The sequence below is a fragment of the Amblyomma americanum genome, chromosome 10 (genome assembly GCF_052857255.1).
Source record: "Amblyomma americanum isolate KBUSLIRL-KWMA chromosome 10, ASM5285725v1, whole genome shotgun sequence".
Classification (NCBI taxonomy): Eukaryota; Metazoa; Arthropoda; class Arachnida; order Ixodida; family Ixodidae; genus Amblyomma; species Amblyomma americanum.
Window position 1 is genome coordinate 14,846,950 of NC_135506.1, and position 18,951 is coordinate 14,865,900.

Sequence of the window (18,951 nt, forward strand, 5' to 3'; positions counted from 1 at the left end):
CAGCCGGTCAGGGCGACCACGTTACTCGAAGGAAGGAATCGAAGGCTCTCCTTGGCGTCCGGGGCAGCCCCCTTTATACCCACGGAGTCGAGGGCAAGAGGGAACGGCTTGCAAAGAGTCATCCGATACGGCGACGCTTGAACATGTTCAGGCGTGACGGGCGCGTCCGCCAGGCCGGCGCCGGTCAGACCTCCTCGCCTCCCAGTTGAGGAGCTCCTCTCCCCGGCTGCCGCGCTTTGACAAGCGTGGGCAAAACAAGCACACACACACACACGCACGCACGACGACACGTGGCACTGAAACATGCCTGGACGCGCTTGGCGGGAGGCGTTGCGGCAGCGATGAACGAAGCCGCGGCGTCCGGTGCATCCGCGCCGGCTATACCGCGCGCTGTAGGCGAGACGTAACACCCACGATGACTCGCAGCCTGTTGGCAGCGTGCCGGCAGTAACGTCTATAGGCGCCCAAGCCACAGCCCTGGTTTCGATTTGACGTGGCTGCAAGTTCCGCTGCTGCACGGAACCGACTTGGCCGTTGGTGGCGCTTCCAACCTTGGCTTCGAATCCCCGTTACCGGATGGAATTTTTACACACAAACAATTCGGGCCGGCTTCGCAGATTTTTCATACGCACAGGCGCAAGTGAGCAGGAAATACGATGTCACCGTATCATTTGGGTGCCGCTACGTTACGGTTTTAGATTTCGAAAGGTGGAAAAATGCCTTTCTCGATTTTACGATTTTCCCGATTTAACGAAATAATTCTTGGCTGCTCCTTACTTGGTTAAATCACGATTTTAACTGTAAACGTTCTGATATGCAGCTATATCTCCCGTTTGATGATGCAGGGTTTTCTGGACAGCAGCAAGATGGCAGTTTTGCCGAGGGCGTTGCCGTTCCATCCATCCAGTCGCAGCTGACGCTGAGTGCCCGCGCCATTCGGGGCCGCCTTGATCCTGGAAAGCGAGAGGCTGCCTGCCTGCAGACGGAAGAGAAGCCGGGTAAATATATGCACGCGCTATACATGTTATTTCCCTTTCCAGTTCCAACGTGCCGACATCCGAAGAGAAATTCGTTCGCGTTTACTGTGTAAATCGCGGCGCGTTTTTTTTTTCGTTCTCTACCCCGCTTGACGATTCCTTGAGCCGTGGCGCTCTTTGGCCACAGATGCCCTTGCGCCATTAAAGATTATCATTATTATTGTTTTCAGTAAAAAAAAATCTCTGGCTCTTTCTGGGCATGTCAACGCCTTGCATTAAAAAAAAAATGTCCCGTTACTAAGGCTTCTTCACACGTAGCGCCGCACGTGAGAAAACGCACAAACGGCGAACAGCACGTGACGAGCGCGGAATTTCGGCGCGTTCGAAGAACGGAAGTATCACGTGGACGGAATCGATGGAAGCGCGCAGTGGTTTCAGTCTTGCCGGAGCGGCAACAAAACGCCTTCGATAAATCAACAACAAAAAAATTGGCTGTGGTTTAGCTCTGGTTAAACCTGGAGTAACGCGAGAGCTCCTCTTGGTTGCGTTCCAACGCCGAGCCCTGGCTTCTTTCAGAGCCGCCGAGCACAGCGCCCCCCACTCGACGCGGCGCATTCGCACATTTGCCGCTCGGTTTCGCCGGCGCACCGCCGGCAGCAGCAGCTGCTCCGCACCACGTGACCAATCGGCTCGAGGCCACGGCGCCACCACGGAGCTGAAGGGGTGCCACGCCAAAGGCTCGAAGAGCTCGTGTAGTGTAGCTCTCGCTACAAAATGTCCGCTACAACGCAGTCGTCGTTCCAAACGGCGCGTAGCTCGACTGGTTGATAAGCGCAGCCGGGTGCCTGCCGATCGTAAAAACACCTGCAGTTTCGCGCGTGTACGAGGGGCCCCGAAAGCATTATAACAAGCAGTTCAGGCCTGGAGACGAATATTTGGGCGACCGGTTTGTCCAGCAAGTCATACCGCTACAAGTTACCACTTCGGGAACTCGTCCAAACTGACCGATGCCAGACCCTGGCCATCCTAATAAACGAGTTCCCAAAACCATATAGTCACGGGCGTCTGGCTGGACTCTGGCGGTAGTCCAAGATATCCGATTTAACGAGGGTTGAGGAGTAGGAATAAGAGTTCATACAGTTAGTTCGAATTAACGATGTTTTACTATACAATTTTTTCGCTGCAGCTGCTAATTTCACAGGTAGAACACAATTCTCTCTCGTGGCGGTACAAGGTACCACCGGCAAGTGTGATTTTTTTTTACAGAATCTCAAATGTTTTTCGCAAATAAAATTTAATTTCCACAAAATTTGAGGCAAGATTCTTAAAATCGCAATATATGGGTCCGAATTCGTAGACTTTACGGAAAATTCGGAACAGTCGGCAGGTACGCAGTTTTATGAACGGTCTTAGGAAGAAGCGAGTGAACATGTCATGCAAAAGATAAACTTGATTTTAAGATAAACATACTGCAGGATCACTACTCAAGAGTTGAAAATATACTCGTGCAAAGAAAGCATTGATGACAAAAATAGCAAATCAAGCACACCTTGGATAGTACCAACATTTATAGTGGGAGTATACATTATGCAGCAATAAATATCTGAAGACAAACAAGCTACCAGAGAAAAGGAATCGGCCTTGAAAAAACATGCACGTTTCAATATACAAAGCTGAACTATAACTGCAGCACAAGAGAAGAAGTGGTGATGTGACAATAAAATCTGTAGACAAGGCGATTACAAAGCACACACGCATGTGTGAATGCGGTGACAGTCGAGCATTCAGCAGCATGGGCTTATAGTGGATTCCACAGTAATGTGCTGTCCAGGGAAAAAAAAAGAGGTCATCAGCACATTGGTTTTACACGCAAAATCTGTAACCTTTCGGCTGTGGAATGATTGGCTCGCATGCCCACTTCTGCATTGAATGAACAAGTTTCTGTCTGTCCTTGTTTTGTCACTATACAGCAAATAAAAAGTTAGCAGACTGCAAAAGACAGGTGGGGACTCCCACAGACCATAACAATTGTAAATGAACCTTATAGATTAGCATTGAACATTTTCTGCCCTTCAGCTTAAACGGGTCCCATACAATGGCAGCATATTCTAATACTGGTATAATGTATGCTTTTTATGGTAATTTCCTTTCTTCAGGCAGGGACTTTCTCAGGGTTCTTCATAGATACCCTTAATCAGTGCTTTATTTTTAAGATAATATATATCTGCTGATTCCAACTAAGATGACCACCGGTACTTATTTCTTGGTGCTGTTGTTGGATATCTGAAGCTTAGGGGCTCTTCCGAGTTAGTCATCGCAACATTTTTTTTTTTTCGTATTGATGGCCATTTGCCACGTAGAACGCCAAGTTTGTATTTTAGCGAGTGACGAGTCCAGTGTTGCTTGATGATCTAAAGTGGATATTTTATGGTAGACTATGCAATTATCTACAAAAAACCATATTTTTACAGGTGCATCAGTAGCAATGTCATTAATGAAGACCAGAAGCAGAAGTGGGCCCATGACTTAACGTTGTCGAATGCCCGATTCTATTGGAGTGAAACTAGATTTCACATTGTCGATGTTTACGGTCTGGCACCTATAAAAGTTATGCTTTAATCCATGCAAATATGAAGTCATTTTTAAAGGAGTGCATACACTGCAAATTTTTGCTTGCATGTTTTCTTCTTTCAAATGATGCATTAGACATTGGTATACATGGAGCACCCAGTTCTATTTGCCTACGACCACTAAATAATGCATAACTGAGTATCTTCTTGCTGCTATTTCGATTTCCTCAACCGAATGTGATGGCGATGTGTAGTTGATGTTAATGTCGCATGAGGCATGCAAAAAACTGCAGTATAACTAAAGATACATTGTTTGCTGTCATTGCAGCTCTTAGCAGGCTGGGTTAGAGAGTTGTACTCAACTAAAACCATGGATAAACGATTATATTGCAGCTTTTTTGTGCCTCACATGACTTAAACATCAGCTACATGTCACAGATATTGTTTAGCTGGTGAAACCAAAAGAGCACCAAGAAGAAATTCAATTATTAATTATTTAGTAGTCGTTGATGAACAATATGTGGTGAATTTTGTAAATTTCTAAAATATCAGTTGAAACAAGAAAAAATGCAACTTGTAAGAGATCTAGTGGATGCTCGCGACTTTGTGGGAACCATTCGTCCTTTTGTTGCTGGCTATGCGCCATGAAGCAGAGGTTTCCCTTGCTAATCCCACGCTCACGCTTGACTGGAAGCAATTAAGCATAGCGTACGGTCAGGTGCGGACGCGACTAGCAGGCGCCACAGTGACGCCGATGCACAAGGATAGTGTATGCCAATAGATTTTGGGGGAATGGTACGGCTTAACAAAACGTACCCGGACAAAAGGAGTGCTGCAGCACGTTCAAAGGCAGCAACAACATGCTTGGCGCCACTTTCCAGATTTTGGGGGATGCCTGTCAACATTCGTCACGAAGACGAGTAATTTGTTACCTGCGGTGGTGGTGGCTTGGGTGAGATCGATAATTGCCCTAATGCTGGGAACCACCAGGGTAACGGGTTCTCAGGAAGTCTGCGACATGTGAAAGTGGTTTTGATGTATTTCCATGTGTTTCTCTTTTTATTTTGTAAGGGAGAGTTTGAGTAATAGTGTGGAAGTATGGGGCGTGGCACGTAAACCTAGTGGGCCAATCATTTTGAGGGCCCATTCCTGGAATGCCATTTTCTTAAAGCAACTTTGATGTTCTTCTCTTGTTGTGTATTTTAGAGAGAGGGTTTTGAGCGTTGCGAAACTGGAAGCCCTGCTATGCAGTTTGTTAATGCTACCGAATGTGGGCCGGGCCTTTAGGTCGTTAAAACCAGGGCCCAGAGCCCTGGAAAATTGTTTTGGGCTACGGTCAGATGTAATGCATCTTCGGCTATGCCAAGTAGGGGCCTTCCCTAGTTTTAGCCTGTTCCACCCTTTTTTTTGTTTAAACCTTCTTGCCATTTAAATTCTCTCTTGTGCATAAACTTGTATGTAACGTAAATTTTTGTGTATAAAACTTGAGGTCCTACTCCTTTAATACGTGCATCCTAATTCGTCGCAAGACTGTCTCCGACGGGGCACCCCTGGTGTGAAGAAAGCCTTCCTTCAGTCAGTCCAATCAACCAACCGTCTCTGGTGGTGGGCACCCCTGGTGCGAAGATAACAATGCAAACGGACCAACAACTTTACTCAACTAACAACTGCCGTCTATAGTCCTTTAACGATTGACTTTAAGGAATAGCTTTTTTTGGGATATGAGATCAAAGGCTCTTTCAAAGTCAAGGAAGCAAGGTCGTGGACTCTTTCTGATACAACCTTTGTGTGTAAAGTTTCGAGACTAGTTGTCTGCGCATTCTACTACTGCGAGTGACTGTGGAGAGATGCATGTCCACTTCGACCAGCCTGTAAACATGAAATTCTGTGTGAAGCTTTGCAAGACAGCCACACAGACGTATGAGCTCTTTCGCGACGCTTACGGCAACGAGACAATATCGCGGGCACGAATTTTCGGGTTGCACAAGAGGTTCGTTTCAGGGAGAACATCGGTGGAAGACGACACAAGGCAGGGGCACCCTTCAATCTCACGGAACGAAAACGTGGATCGAATCATGGAAACCGTACAGCAAGACAACACCATTACGGTCCGTATGCTATTAGATGCTCTCGACATTAGTAAGACAACATGCTACAAAATTTTGCGTGAGGACTTGGGGAAACTAAAGCTGAATGCCAGACTTGTGCCGCACTCCCTCACACAGGACCAGGACACGCGGGCATCAGTGAGCACTTATTTGCTCTCCGAGGCAGAGAAGGACGCTGCATTCGTTGAAAGCCTCATTGCTGGAGACGAAACATGGTGTTTTTAATACGATCCTCAAACAAAGAGGCAGAGCGCCGAATGGTGGTCCACAAGCTCTCTGGCGTCGAGAAAGGTGCGGCGACAGAAGACCAAAACAAGGACGATGCTGATAGTTTTTTTCGATGCCAGAGGTGTCATACACCACGAGTTCGTCCCACTAGAGCAGACGGTGAATCAGGAGTTTTATATCAGCGTGCTCCAACACATGCGTGATGCACTGCGATGCCATCGCCCTGACTTATGGGCATCTGGACAGTGGAGCTTTCTCCACGATAACGCAAGGCCACACACTGCTCTCAGCGTGAGAAAATTTCTCGCCAAGCATAGCATTACATTACTTCCCCATCCGTCATACTTGTCTAACCTCTCCCCATGCGATTTTTTCCTGTTTCCTCCTGTGAAGAGAGCCATAAAAGGTCGCTGGATGGGGAGCGTGGAGGCCATTAGAGACGCCACGACAAAGGAGCTGACAGCTCTGCCAATAGAAGCGTTTTCCAACTGTTTCCAAGACCTCAAGAAGCGTTGGAAGCTGCGTATAGACTGCAAGGGAGACTATTTCGAAGGGGTGCCGCACAAATGATTTCAACGTTAAACGCATTTTTTTTAATGGACTCAGTTTTGGAATTTTATGGAAAAAGGTTGTAGTTGAGATGCAATTGACAGACCTCGGCAGAAACCATGTTGATCGCTGTTGATAATATGATGCTGCTTAATAATGACCGAAATATGTTGATACATGTTCAAGCATCTTGGCACATGTATAAAGCAGACATGTCAACTGCTGTTTTTTATATTTACGTTTTAACACTAAAGTACTTTAAACACAGCATCAGCATTTTGTTTGTTTACCATGCAGCATAGAACTGTATTTGTTATTTTTTGACATGAGCCTCATACGCAACAATTTACAATATTATTCTATGCTCGCTGCTATCTGGGATGTGCTTCGAGTTCAATGTGCCAAAGCCAGACAAGGCTCAACCTGCAGCATGTTTGCAGGTTCTCACCTACAGGCAATGTGCAACATCTGAGAGCCGATTCAAAGTGCTTTGGTGGCGTCTTACAACTCTGCGTCCCACCCAGTGACAATGGTTCACGAAGCACGAGGCTCGGGGTGCGTGCAGGGGTTGGTCCGGGGTGCGTGCAGGGGTTGGTCACACGATCACCCGCGAGTGTGTATCCCACCCCAAGATAAAGGTGGTAACATTGGCAGCGCCTGGCTATGTGCATGGGCGGTCACCTGATTTCCGACATCGTGGTTATGTTCAGTCGAGTAAAGTCTCAGATACAGCTCTGGCAGTACACCTCACCTCTGATGCTGTTGGATTAAATATAACCTCCTTCAAGTGTGTAATCTAACAATGCCCACCTGAACCAGCGTCCCATCAACGACTCAAGAAAGAATTTTTTAAATGAGAGTGCTGACACCACACTAAAAAAACATGGTAAAGCCATGAATACTATGCATGCCACCCCGAAAGATCAATTTGTTATATTCACGACTGATATATAAAGATGCCATTTTTTTACCTGAATCACTGATACCTTGCAGGTGAGCAGCACCTCAACAAGATCGGCGCAAACGGCACTTCCATAGAACAAGCAACGTCTTATCCGAAACCTATCGGCAGTGGCAGGCCGAAAGCCACGTTGCCAATACAACAGCAGCGCAAGAAGCATGGTGACCAGATGCCCGGCGAGCGGAAACATGATGACCAAAAGCAACAACAGCAGGGCCAATCAGTGTCACAAAAACTAGAGTGCAGCTTCTGCCGGCGCCTCGGTGAGAGAGACTCATACACCCGCACTCACGTACTACGTGACCCAGTGACCAATGTTGTGGTGTGCCCCATTCTGCGTAAGCACCACTGCGAGATCTGCGGTGCTACTGGAGACAACAGCCACACACGTTCCTACTGCCCCAATAAGCCCAAAGGCACCTACAACATGGCCCTTCTCAAGAACACACCACGCAACAGCACCGGCAAGAGAACCAAGTAGGACGCTCTTGGCAGTGTATACCTGTGCACAAGCTGCTTAATTTTACTCCTACAGTAACAGGACACTGTGATAGGCCGATCAGTAGGAGGCAAAAAGGTTAGTTGTGAATGCTAAGTTTTGCAACTTTCTAAAGATCTCATTCAGGTGCCAGCTTATTCTAGTAAGCTCAACTGTTGAACTATCACATTGCTTGGATAATTCAGCACTTATTGGCTGATTTCAGCAAACCTGCTTCCCCATGCTAAAACTTTCTGTTAAATTCTAGGTAAAACCAGTAGGGTACCGAACTGCCTGCAATCACAAGTGTACATCAAGCTGAATCATAAGGCAATAGAATAAGGTTTACACTAAACAGGCTAACACACTGCCATTCAGGTTGCTGCAAGAACAGTACTTTTGGCTAGTCGCTGATTTTGCATTATTTGGTTACTTGGGAACTGCAGGGAAGTTTAGAGGCATAAGTGGACACTGTGAATGAATGCATGTATGGCTTGCATCATGTAAAGCCATTTAGGTCTCCCACACAGCTTGTCACCCTCGTAAGTGCATGACCTTTCTGCGATAGTGTCAGCTGACACTGTACCATCTCCGAGGGACAACACTAATAATCTAAAGCTACTTCCATAACTAGTGGCAGGAAAAGTCAACTGCCTGAGGTGATATTAGAGCACAGCTTTGGGTATATCTAAGGTGAAGAAAAAAAAGCTACATGCCACATACATGGTGCTTAGCTTGTGTTTTTGTAGGTCTTGGCTGGCTAAGAACGTGTTTTCTGCAGTTACATTACGTGAAGACATTGCTACACTAAAACCCCATCTGATTAGATGCTCACATGTTAACAAGACCGTCGTTTTTTGTTTTTGAGCTTTGTGAGTTACTATGCAAGCAAGTCACATCAGCTCCAGTATAACAGAACTCTGTGAGCAAACGCTGCAGCGGTGTATTTATTAAGAGAGTCCATTGCCACAGTTTTACTTTACCCAGTAGTAAGAACTTTGATATCATATGGCAAAAACACCTTCACTGATGGAATTATGGTCACTTGAATTTGTTTGCTCCATTTTTTTGTGTGTGCGTTAGACATCTGAATGACCCAAACTTTTTCGTGCTCAGACTATCTCCTTTTTTCAATCACACTGTTTATGGGCCACTGTGAGCAAAAGTAAGGGGCCCAACCACCATCTTCCTCCCACAATAACCAGTGTTTTCACCCCACATTAAAACTGTACCAAAACAAGTCAATGCAATGCAAACATGAATAGTGCCAACAGCTGAAATGCAGTTTAAAATGAGTGGGAGTTGATTCAAGTTTGCCTCCACATGACGTGAATTCTCAGACTGCCTTTCCAATGTCCCTGGATGTGTTCAATAAAAGCTGCAGAAGAGGAAAACTAAAAAAGGTGAATTCATTCTTTAAAGTGTTTTTATTATACTCTCACCAAGTTCACCGACAGGCAGCAGGGTGACTAGTACGCTTGGTACCACCGCTGGCCTTTGTCAAATAATTTAACCATTGGCACTTGCGAAAATGGACAGGCAGTGTTCACATGCTAAAACACATGTGACGACAGAACACGCACACACGTCTCTTGACACTGGAAGCACACGCATCACACCTTGGGAAAAACCCCCGACAACAACACACACATAGGGCAACCACAGAGGATAAAAAAAAATCTAGTACAATGACTATCCAGGATACGCAGAGTTCACTGGCGCATACTAGAGGGAGATCAGACAGCGGAGGTTCCCGAGGATCGAGATGGGATGTTGGCAAGATGAAAACTTTTACCTGAGCGTGGAAATGGAAATGGACAGTTACGTATATGAGTAAAGCTAACAAAATCGGCGCTTAAGGGAAAGCTTGTGTCAGCTGCCGATTAAAAATTTGTGCCGTGTAAATGCAGAGTGCAAAAATTGCTGTGCGTCACGTTGCAGTGTTCACGATGCAACCAGGAGGTGGCAGAATGTGTTTTAGCAGTCAGCCTGGCCAGGTATTGGCACGTTTCTGCAGCTAACACGGTATTACACATTTTGCACAGTGCAAGCTCCAGCTTAAAGCACTGATATGCATTCTTTGATAGGCAACAGTTTATAACACTCATATACTTTCTCATTAAATCCATGCAGTGCTCTGGAAATAAGAAATGGTGTTTATGAATTATAGGCTCAATACACAAAGCTCTTCACAGATTGGAAGAGTCCATGAGCACAACAGTTTGCGAATGGCTGGTTCACTGCCTGTGGTTGGCTAGCAGCAACCAGCTGAACAATCATGGCAGCAAACTATACACAGGCACACTACAGCTAGGGAGTTGGGTAACTGTCAAGTGCTCTCTAGTAGGAACAACTTGGTGTACTGGGCCCGGTAAATGGCAACTAGCTCTAGTTTCTGGAGTGCTGCATGGCTCAAGCGATGCCGAGCTTTAATGCTGTAGCTCTCAACTAAGAAAATCCCCTGACTGCCAGTTCTTGTTGCTTTAGTTTGATTACGAGATGGCCTCGGACATATCCATATTGGGAGCTCTTGACTTCTGAGAGCTTGGACAAGGCTTGGGAACAGTTTGTGGAATGAACATGCTTACGAGACAAACATTTCAAGTTTTCTTGCTAAGATAAGCCCACTTTGCAGCATCTGCTACGTACAGCATCAGCGGTACTTCGAGAATGACTGTCCTTGGCCACGGACAACAATCCATGAATGCAAACTGCCAACGTCCAGACCAGTGCAACTGGCTTGTGAGAACAACAGATGTGTGAAAGCCACTGCCTGCTGCTGCCTCGAGTGAACCGCAATACAATATGAACCCAAGACAGAGCAGACAGCACCTTCTGCAGTCATTTCTCCTTTCGTGCTTACTATGCAACACCATAGCCGCTGTACGAGGGAAATGCACACACTTGCCCAAAGACATGAACTAATGAACCACCACTGCACTTCCGAGTGACGGCGCTTTGGTCTTCAAAAGATGCCTGACAAGGCAACTGGGGAGCAGGTATCTTGCTGATCCCTTTAAATTACAAACACAAGAAAGATGCGGGTAGGCATGTAGAGCTGTAGCAGTAGAATCGGGAACGAGGGCTGCAAGGCAAGGCCAGGAAATACTGGCAAGCGTTAATTGGTTCACGTATGAACAGTGCGTGCCATATATCATTAGCTCAGCATAGATTGAAAGTGAAACAACCACTACAGTATTGCTGAAATGCAGTCTCAATCAAGGCTGCAGATCCAGCGTCACTTTGAGAAAGCAAAAATGTATAATTACTAACCTGCCACATCAGAAACTTCACAGAATGAGATACAGGTTTTGACTAAAATACACGGTCCAAAAGTTTTGCTAATAAGCCTAGCAGTAGGGCTTCTGGGTGCAGCACTGGTAGAAGTCCTATAGGGTTTGGACAAGGCAGGACTTGAGTTGCTTCTACCTTAGTAGTTTTTGAACGATGGAGATACAAAATGAGCTATGCTGCCTGGCCCAGAACCAAACCCAGTTGCCCATATAGTTCTCACAAACGCTGTCCTTCACGAGACAGTGTCTCCTGGCACAAAGATACAATTTCCAGTGCTGCTGTCGGAAAACCGTGCCCTTGTACTACAAAACGGCAAGTTACACCAAGCAGCTTTCCACACAACTGGTCGAAACAGGTTTGTGTTCAACCGCAGTCCCGTACTTGGAGACAGCTTTTGAAAAAACTCTCCTGTCCACCGCGAAATTCTTGTGATGGCAAACATTTGACACATGGTTTATGAACGAACACAAAGCAGCGAAGCTGCAGTCCCTCCTTCAATTTGAAAGAGTGAAAGATTAAACCAGTCATGAGAGTACAGCTGAACAGACCACAGCGTTTCAATAGTGCCACCAAGCATGCTTAGTAGTTGTGACAAGTGTTGCTACTGCATTCAAAGCACTGCAGTCAATTTGCAACATCTGGAAAACTCGTGGCACACGGCACAGAACAAGCTGCAAAAGGCAAGCCTGCATTATCTCCAAGCCTGTACCAGAAGAGAGGATGGCAGACACAGTGGAGATGCACTGCAGTACGCTTAAATCTAGTCTAGTGATTATAATTTGGATGGTGCCACTGATACTCTCGCACAGAAACCAGCGAACTGCTAATGGATTGTCCTATAACATTCATGAAAATCACCATTGTGAACCTTAATACCATTCCAGCAAATAGAAAGGAAGTATGTTCCCATCTCCAAAATGCTAGCAGAGGCTGACGTGAATTATGTTTGCACATCTCTGAACAGCAAAGCAGCCTTCATTGCGTGTAACAATGAAGCAGAGCATTTCAAAGACATGTAATCGGCATCTTCAAGAGGTTTTACATAGAACTAAAAGAACGCCATAAATGAATTGAGGTTACTCAGTTCCGAGGATGTGGCACTCATCTCGGAGGAAGAGTTCAGCGGTTCGTTAAGTGTCACTGACAACACCTCCTCTGGAGTGTCCACGCCTAGGTCACCAAGATGTGCGTCGAGCAGCGGACTTTGTTGGTCCACAAACATCATGCCAGATGAATCGTCCAAGCTAGACTGTGACTGAAGTGCCTGAATCTGTGACAATGAGAGCCCAGATGCTTGCATCTGCACCAAGAGATAGCGATTGTCAGGGTCAGTTGAATCCAGCTGAGAGTCCGTCGAAGCATAGGGATCGTCCAAGCTGAGCTGTGCCGAGTCAACCAGCATTTGACCTGAGTTACTGGATGCTTTGCGCGGCCTGTAGGGAGCCTTGGCGGTGGCATTCTCACCATGGTGTTTCTCGTGGTGCTCCTTGAGCTTGTCCCGTCGTGAACTGCTGTAGTCGCATGCGTGACACTTGAACGGTTTGTCGTCGAGGTGTATTCGCTCGTGACGTACAAGGTGGCTGCGTTCGATGAAAGCGCGGCCGCACACTGCACACACGTGGGACCGTACCGCTGTGTGGGTCCGCGTGTGGGCCTCCAGCTGGCTGCGCTTGGGCGACACGTACGTACAGCCAGCAAACTGGCACCGGAAGACGTTCCCTGTGTGGAGCCGCCGGTGAGAGATGAGGTGCGACTGGTACTTCGCTGTGAAGCCACACACGTCACACAGGTAGGGACGGTCGTTGCGGTGGCTCTGCAGGTGCTGCTCGAGGGTGCACTTGAGCGCAAATGCGCGCCCGCACAGGTCGCACACGAACGGGCGTTCGCCCGTGTGGCTGCGCATGTGGGCGACCAGGTTGGTCTTCTGCCGGCACCTGTAGTCGCACGCACCGCAATGGAATGGCCGCTCGTCCGTGTGCTTCATGCGGTGCAGCAGCAACAACTGTATCCTCTCGCACTTGTAGGAGCAGGTGTCGCACTGGTAAGGTGGCTGGCCGTCGGTGCTGAAGTGCTTCTTCATGTGGGTGTAGTACTCGCGATTCCACTTGCACGTGAAGGCACAGAGGGAGCACTGAAACGTCACATCCTTGGCGTGGGCCTTGGCGATGTGCTGCTCCAGTCGTGCCGCCCCATAGCCGATGTAGCTACAGTGCTCGCACTTGACGCCTTCTTTCCAGATGGAGGATGACATCTTCCCCGTCGTTCCATTGCTCGAATCGTCGGTCGTGGCGTCTGGCTCGGAGGTCTTGAGGACTTCTGCATTCCCCACGAGCAAGTTCCGCAGAATGTGATGTTTCTCGTCACTCTCACCTTCCGTGCTGTTGTCGTCTTCCACTGGTTCCTGCAGCTGATGCAAGTGTCCCAAGTTTTGTCCTGCACACGAGGCAAAAGAGACAAAGAGTGACAATTAACGAAGCTAAAATGCAAGGAAAGAGCTCGCACAAACATAAACCAGGCAGCTTTAAATATCTAGAATGATAACATCAATAGAGTGCACACACTGAAGCATTTCTAAAATAGTAATGCTGCAAAATTTTGCTTCAGTTGACAGTTCTCACTTCACCGAACTGAGGCTTCAAACAATGGACAATGCCGTGTGGGTGGCATGGCTTCCTGGCGATTTGTCGTCAAATGTGTCCATATTTCTGACATAACCAGTAGAGGAACACAGCATCATCAAGGCAGGCTTTGCAACTGTGTACCATCAACATCAGTCTTTACACCATCAACATCAGTCTTTCAGCTACCTATAGAATGAAGACAACCAAGCAACGCTCTGTGAGTTGTGATGGGCCACTGGCTAACTTTCTGCTGTGCATCATGCAAGTGTTTAAGGCAACTTTTATCAATGCCCTGCTACCTTTGGCATGTTGCTCTTCTCTCATACAGAAACCAATTACAATAAAAAAATATTAGAAAGGTCTTTTCCAAGAAGACGCACCAATCAAACTGTCTCTAACACAAAGATACTAGCATACTTTGCACAACAAACACAATTCATCAGCACGTACAACTGTAACCCTTTCCAGCATGGGAGTTGAGAGGGGCATGCGTGAAAATTAAGCTCAAGTGTTTGATGATTTGCCACATCCTAACGGCAAAAACTCTACTCCCACAGAAAACAACTCTTATAAAGTAGGGGGTAAGGGGGTCGGGTCTTGACGCCACAAGCTGAATCAAGTAGAGGAAAAAAGAATGTTCCGATTTCTTACACATTCACTGTGGCAGCGATATTCAAAAGCCCTAATCTCTGCACATTGTGGTCCACCAGTGGGCCACCCTTAAATTTTCTTGGGTGCGGAATGACCCACCAGTGAGCTCGACGCCACCTTCTTTGAACCGCCAACATGTGGTAATAGTGACCTATCATGTGAGGTTTTCGTGGATTGTGAAAAGTCTCAGCTGTCCATTGGCTTCATCATGTGACCCAATATGCCTGCATAGCATAAATAAATGATTTGACCCATGACACAGTGAACGTGACAAGAAAAATTTTATCGAAAAAAAATGTACACTTTGCTGCCAAACAGGTACCAATTTATGTAGCCACAAAGCGCCATAAGATGACTTTTACCAGAGACGAAAACTGAATACTGTGTGCGCTAACACTGCTGACTACTTTGCGCCAGCAATGCTTTTACACAACCAAACTAAGCAATCTACGCTAGTACCATTACAGCCTTCCCACAGTAATTTAAAAGGGAATGAAGACATTACAAACATTCTGAAATTATTCACACTATAATTTGCCAGTACAAAGCAGCAAATACGCAAAGAACATCCCGCAAGAGGGAATTTTTTCCTAGCACAGCATCACACAAGTGAATTAATGCCAGATGTTTTTGAACATCTTAGCATTACATGGTAGCAGTCCAGTGACAGTGAATTTTTTGCACAGTCTACTGAACGACGAGGAACTGTCTTCGAGCAACTTGCTAGCTTCATGAGCTCCAGAGAGCCTCAGCGATAGAGACATAGTGTGCCAATTACTTACCCACTCCCAGCACTCCTTCACCGAGGTCATCTTCGTCCAGGAGTTCGCCACAGTCATCCGATGACAGCGTCTCTTCGTCGTCCTCCTCTGCCGCTGACCTCACGGCACCAGGCGAGTCTCGTGCCTCCCCCGACATCTCCGCGCACAGAGCTTCGATGGCTGCGGAGACAGCAAGGTTCATGAAACTCTCCATGTCTCTCTCGGGCGTCTGCGAGAACTCCAGTCGGAGCTGATCTCGCTGCTTCTCTGCGCTACTGCACTTCGGTGCCTCCACCGCATTACTCTCTAGCGTCTCGAGCAAAAAGTGGAGGCATCTGCGGCTGAGCTTAAACACAGGGTCACGGCTTAGACAGTGAGACAGTGTGTTCTGGTCGACGGCCGCCCAGTCGATGTACGTGAGCAGCAGTCGGAGCCAGCCTTCCCGTTCTTCCAGGTCGTGCGAAACCCAGCGTGTCACTAGGTTCAGCAACTGGGCCCCTTGGGGCAGACCCAGCCTGCGGTCGGAGATGAAGGCCACAAACCGGTCCTTGTCGAGCCGTAGCAGCCTGGGGTCGCCGAGAACGTCTTCCACGTTTTCACTGACAAAACTGGCCACTGCTTTGAGCAACGTGGGAACGTTGTTGGCTTCCGCCAGCTCCCTGATGGCCAGGCAGTTGGCCAGGTTCAGATTGCGCTCTAGGTACTCGGCGCAGTAGTTCTTGAGCTTGAAAACGAGGAAATGGTTGGAGAGCTGCAGGAGCTCGGCGACGTTTCCACGGTGGATGCTGACGCAGCCCGAGTACAGGTAGCGAAGGAACGACTGGAAGGCGGAGTGGTTGCGGCACGAGATGCTGATGTGCTCCACGGCCACCTTGTGCATACGCAGGATCGAGTCGAAGTACGGGCTGCAGGAGGCCAGTACGCTGCGATGCGCCCGATACTGGCGGCCCTCCACGTGCAGTACAATGTCGCAGAAGCGTCCCTTCTCTTGCTGCTGTCTCAGCCGGGTCATCACGTAGCCGCAGTGAGCGTTTTCGGCGAAGTTCATGACACTGCCACTTGCAAAGCCAGCCCGAGGCGCCATAGTACTTTTCTATATCGAAAAACAAAAAGCTGGGTCGTCCTAAGCGGTGGAGGTCGGGATCGCTCGCACTTAACTGTTACAAGCCGAAACCGAAGTAATACGCGTAGAGCCTGCACTAGTTAAAATACTGCGCAAAAACAAACGCGGGAGAGAACAGAACAAAATTCTGAAAACTCGTTAGGCTGTCGCGTTTGTAAACAAAGGCAGACAGGGTGTCGGCGCGGTTTGCTGACACCGCGGGGCGTGATAGCGCGCCCGCCTACCGAGCGGATTCCGTACCCCGGGCGACGAGCGACCCGGCTTCAAATGAAACTGAAAGCAATGTATCAGTTTGCCCAGTCGATGCTGGCAGTCTTACCGACAAACCAAAACAGAAATAAAACAGGAGGGAGGGCTGGTGACGGGAATACATCGGGAACATCCAGAAGTCTTTCGTGCACTGGCGTTAGGCTTAGAGACGAGTAGGGAGTCCTGATAACTCGCTGTGCGACATCTGACGGGGACAGAGCGACCACGTTTCTAATGAATTATGCCGCGACGGAGACAAAAACAAGCCCAAATTGTGAGACTGACTTCGAATGCACTGAAGAGGCAAAGCAATCGACGAAACGACCGGACTAAACGCTCGGACGAACATTTCCACTACAACACTGCGACCACAGGGAGGCCAAGCAGCGGGGAAAGTGATGGTGTTGCCATGGTTACAAAAGAGAAAGCGTGGGACGCAGAGTTCATGTTAGATGAGTTTGTTTCGGCGGTTAATCGGTTTTAAAAAGAGCCACATAACTCAACATGGATGCTAGGAGACAAAGATAACAAGCAATGGCGTCAAGAAACGCAAATTCGACGCTCTGAAGCTCTGCTTCACCAGGGACGACTTTGCCATCCACGGGTTGTTGTTCAAAGTGACGTTCCGCCCCCCACCTCCCCGCGTTCTTTTTATTGCTTTGCTTTATTTTAATTCCGAATTTCCACACAGCAAGTGTCGCCGTATGATCCTCCTTTAATTCCGCATCATTTTCAAGTACACTTGGCACGGGCGCTTCCGAGCGTAATAAAGAGGCGTATACGTCCGTCAGTCTTTGCGTACTCATAAAGCAAGCCGTACGGATGTCTACTGCTACGCCGACAGTACACTTAAGACAAATAATAATGGAACATGCAGGAACAACCTAAGTGAAGAGTGCTGTAGTACGTCAGATGTAGCTCAGCACAGCACGTAAGTAGCAGCAAATTACACACACAGCAGGGTCTTTCCCTACTCTGCGGCTATTAATGGCGGATCACAACTTGCCGGCGCTTTTAAACACGCGTACGTTATAGCTACTCTGCTTCGACTACACTCAAATGAGTCGCTAATAAATTGAGGGAACAAAGAGGCAAGCTTCAGGCGCGGTGCATGCACGGTACTTACCGCTGACACCTCCGGGAGCAACACATTCGAGCCGTTGCAGATGGTGAAGCGACGCTCAAGCCCGAACAAAGGGCATTATCGACGCTCACCCAAGTTTGAAAACGCCTTTTGGCGCGCTCGACAGCAGTCAGCACTTCTCTCACGTTTCCGCCCGTTAACGGTGCACGTGTCAAGAGCGCCGCTTGTCACTTCTCGTAGGTTCTTTCGCTGCTCTCCGGGAGCGTGCTAATTTTCAAAGCTGCCCAGAAAACAACGCACACACATGCGGCGGCTTCTCTGCGGGTGGCGAGAGAAAGTAGCGGAGCGGGTGAGGAGCCCGAGAGAGAGAAAGAGGCGAGAGGCGTGGCGTACGAGGTAGAGAGAAGCGAGTAAGTGAGAGAGAGAACCAACCTTTCTTTTTTATTCTCCCTTTCGTCGCGTCGGAGGCGAGCGCATTTGCCGGAGCACCGGTCGTTGTCGGAGTGCGATGGTGGACGTCCCGAGCTTTGACCAAGCCAGTGAGGACCCCAGAAGCGGTCATTAACCCTGCAGCTCGAAACTCTGCGCTTTCTCCTCGTGTGACCCGGGCTCCGTGCGCGCCTAGAGCTACCGTTATTCGGCCGGCTGACCGGACTGTCTGGAGGAGCAGCGAACCGACGCAACATGGCCGACGTGGAGCCAAGCACTCGCTTCGAAGTGGAGCTCCAAGATTCGCCCGGCCTGGTTTCAAAGCAGGCCGGTTCGCCTTACGTCAGGGACCGTAAGGCTCTCGACGGTTCGAGCAAACCCAGGGTAAGCAATCGGCGCTGACCGACGGAGCGCTGTCGGCCGCCGCGAGCGCCCATGGGAAACTCCAACGTGCGCCGTGAAAAAAAAAAAAAAAAACCTCCCATTGCACGCCGCTCGCTGGTTATCGGGCAAGTGTGTGTGTCTGTGCGCGTGTGCTGTGCGTTTATTTATTTCTTGCCCTTCACTGTGATCGCTAAGCTATCCACAGTGTTTGACTACTGGGAATCGACCCCAAGCGCAGTCGCCGATTTGCGTTTCTTTTGCCGGCAATGTGTGGTTCCGGCGCGGTTTCCCCCTTTTTCGATGCGTGCGTGTCAAACGCTGGGCCAGTATGAATGACAAGCGCCGTTAAGAGCGCTCTCTCGGGTGTCACGATGTGTGCTCGGGCAGTGTACTCTGTTCTGATGACGTCGTTGGTCCGTCCGTACGCCATGCGTGTATTGCCTTGCGTGATGCTGTCTGATTGCGGCCACTTTGAAACCGGGCT

The 18,951-nt window shown here is 48.3% G+C and overlaps 2 protein-coding genes across 2 annotated transcripts; one reads left to right on the forward strand and one right to left on the reverse strand.

Moving 5' to 3' along the window:
* Nucleotides 1–546: 546 nt before the first annotated feature.
* LOC144107684 (uncharacterized) lies at nt 547–10,663 on the forward strand. Its single transcript, XM_077640805.1, has 3 exons — nt 547–998; nt 7,426–7,870; nt 10,507–10,663. Exons 1-3 carry the CDS (start codon nt 815–817, stop codon nt 10,661–10,663), a joined length of 786 nt encoding a protein of 261 aa, XP_077496931.1. The 5' UTR covers nt 547–814.
* Nucleotides 9,279–17,687, reverse strand: LOC144107681 (uncharacterized). The gene is made up of 2 exons (XM_077640800.1): nt 15,220–17,687; nt 9,279–13,598 (listed from the first exon to the last, which is right to left on the reverse strand). Exons 1-2 carry the CDS (start codon nt 16,280–16,282, stop codon nt 12,214–12,216), a joined length of 2,448 nt encoding a protein of 815 aa, XP_077496926.1. The 5' UTR covers nt 16,283–17,687; the 3' UTR covers nt 9,279–12,213.
* Nucleotides 17,688–18,951: the final 1,264 nt, after the last annotated feature.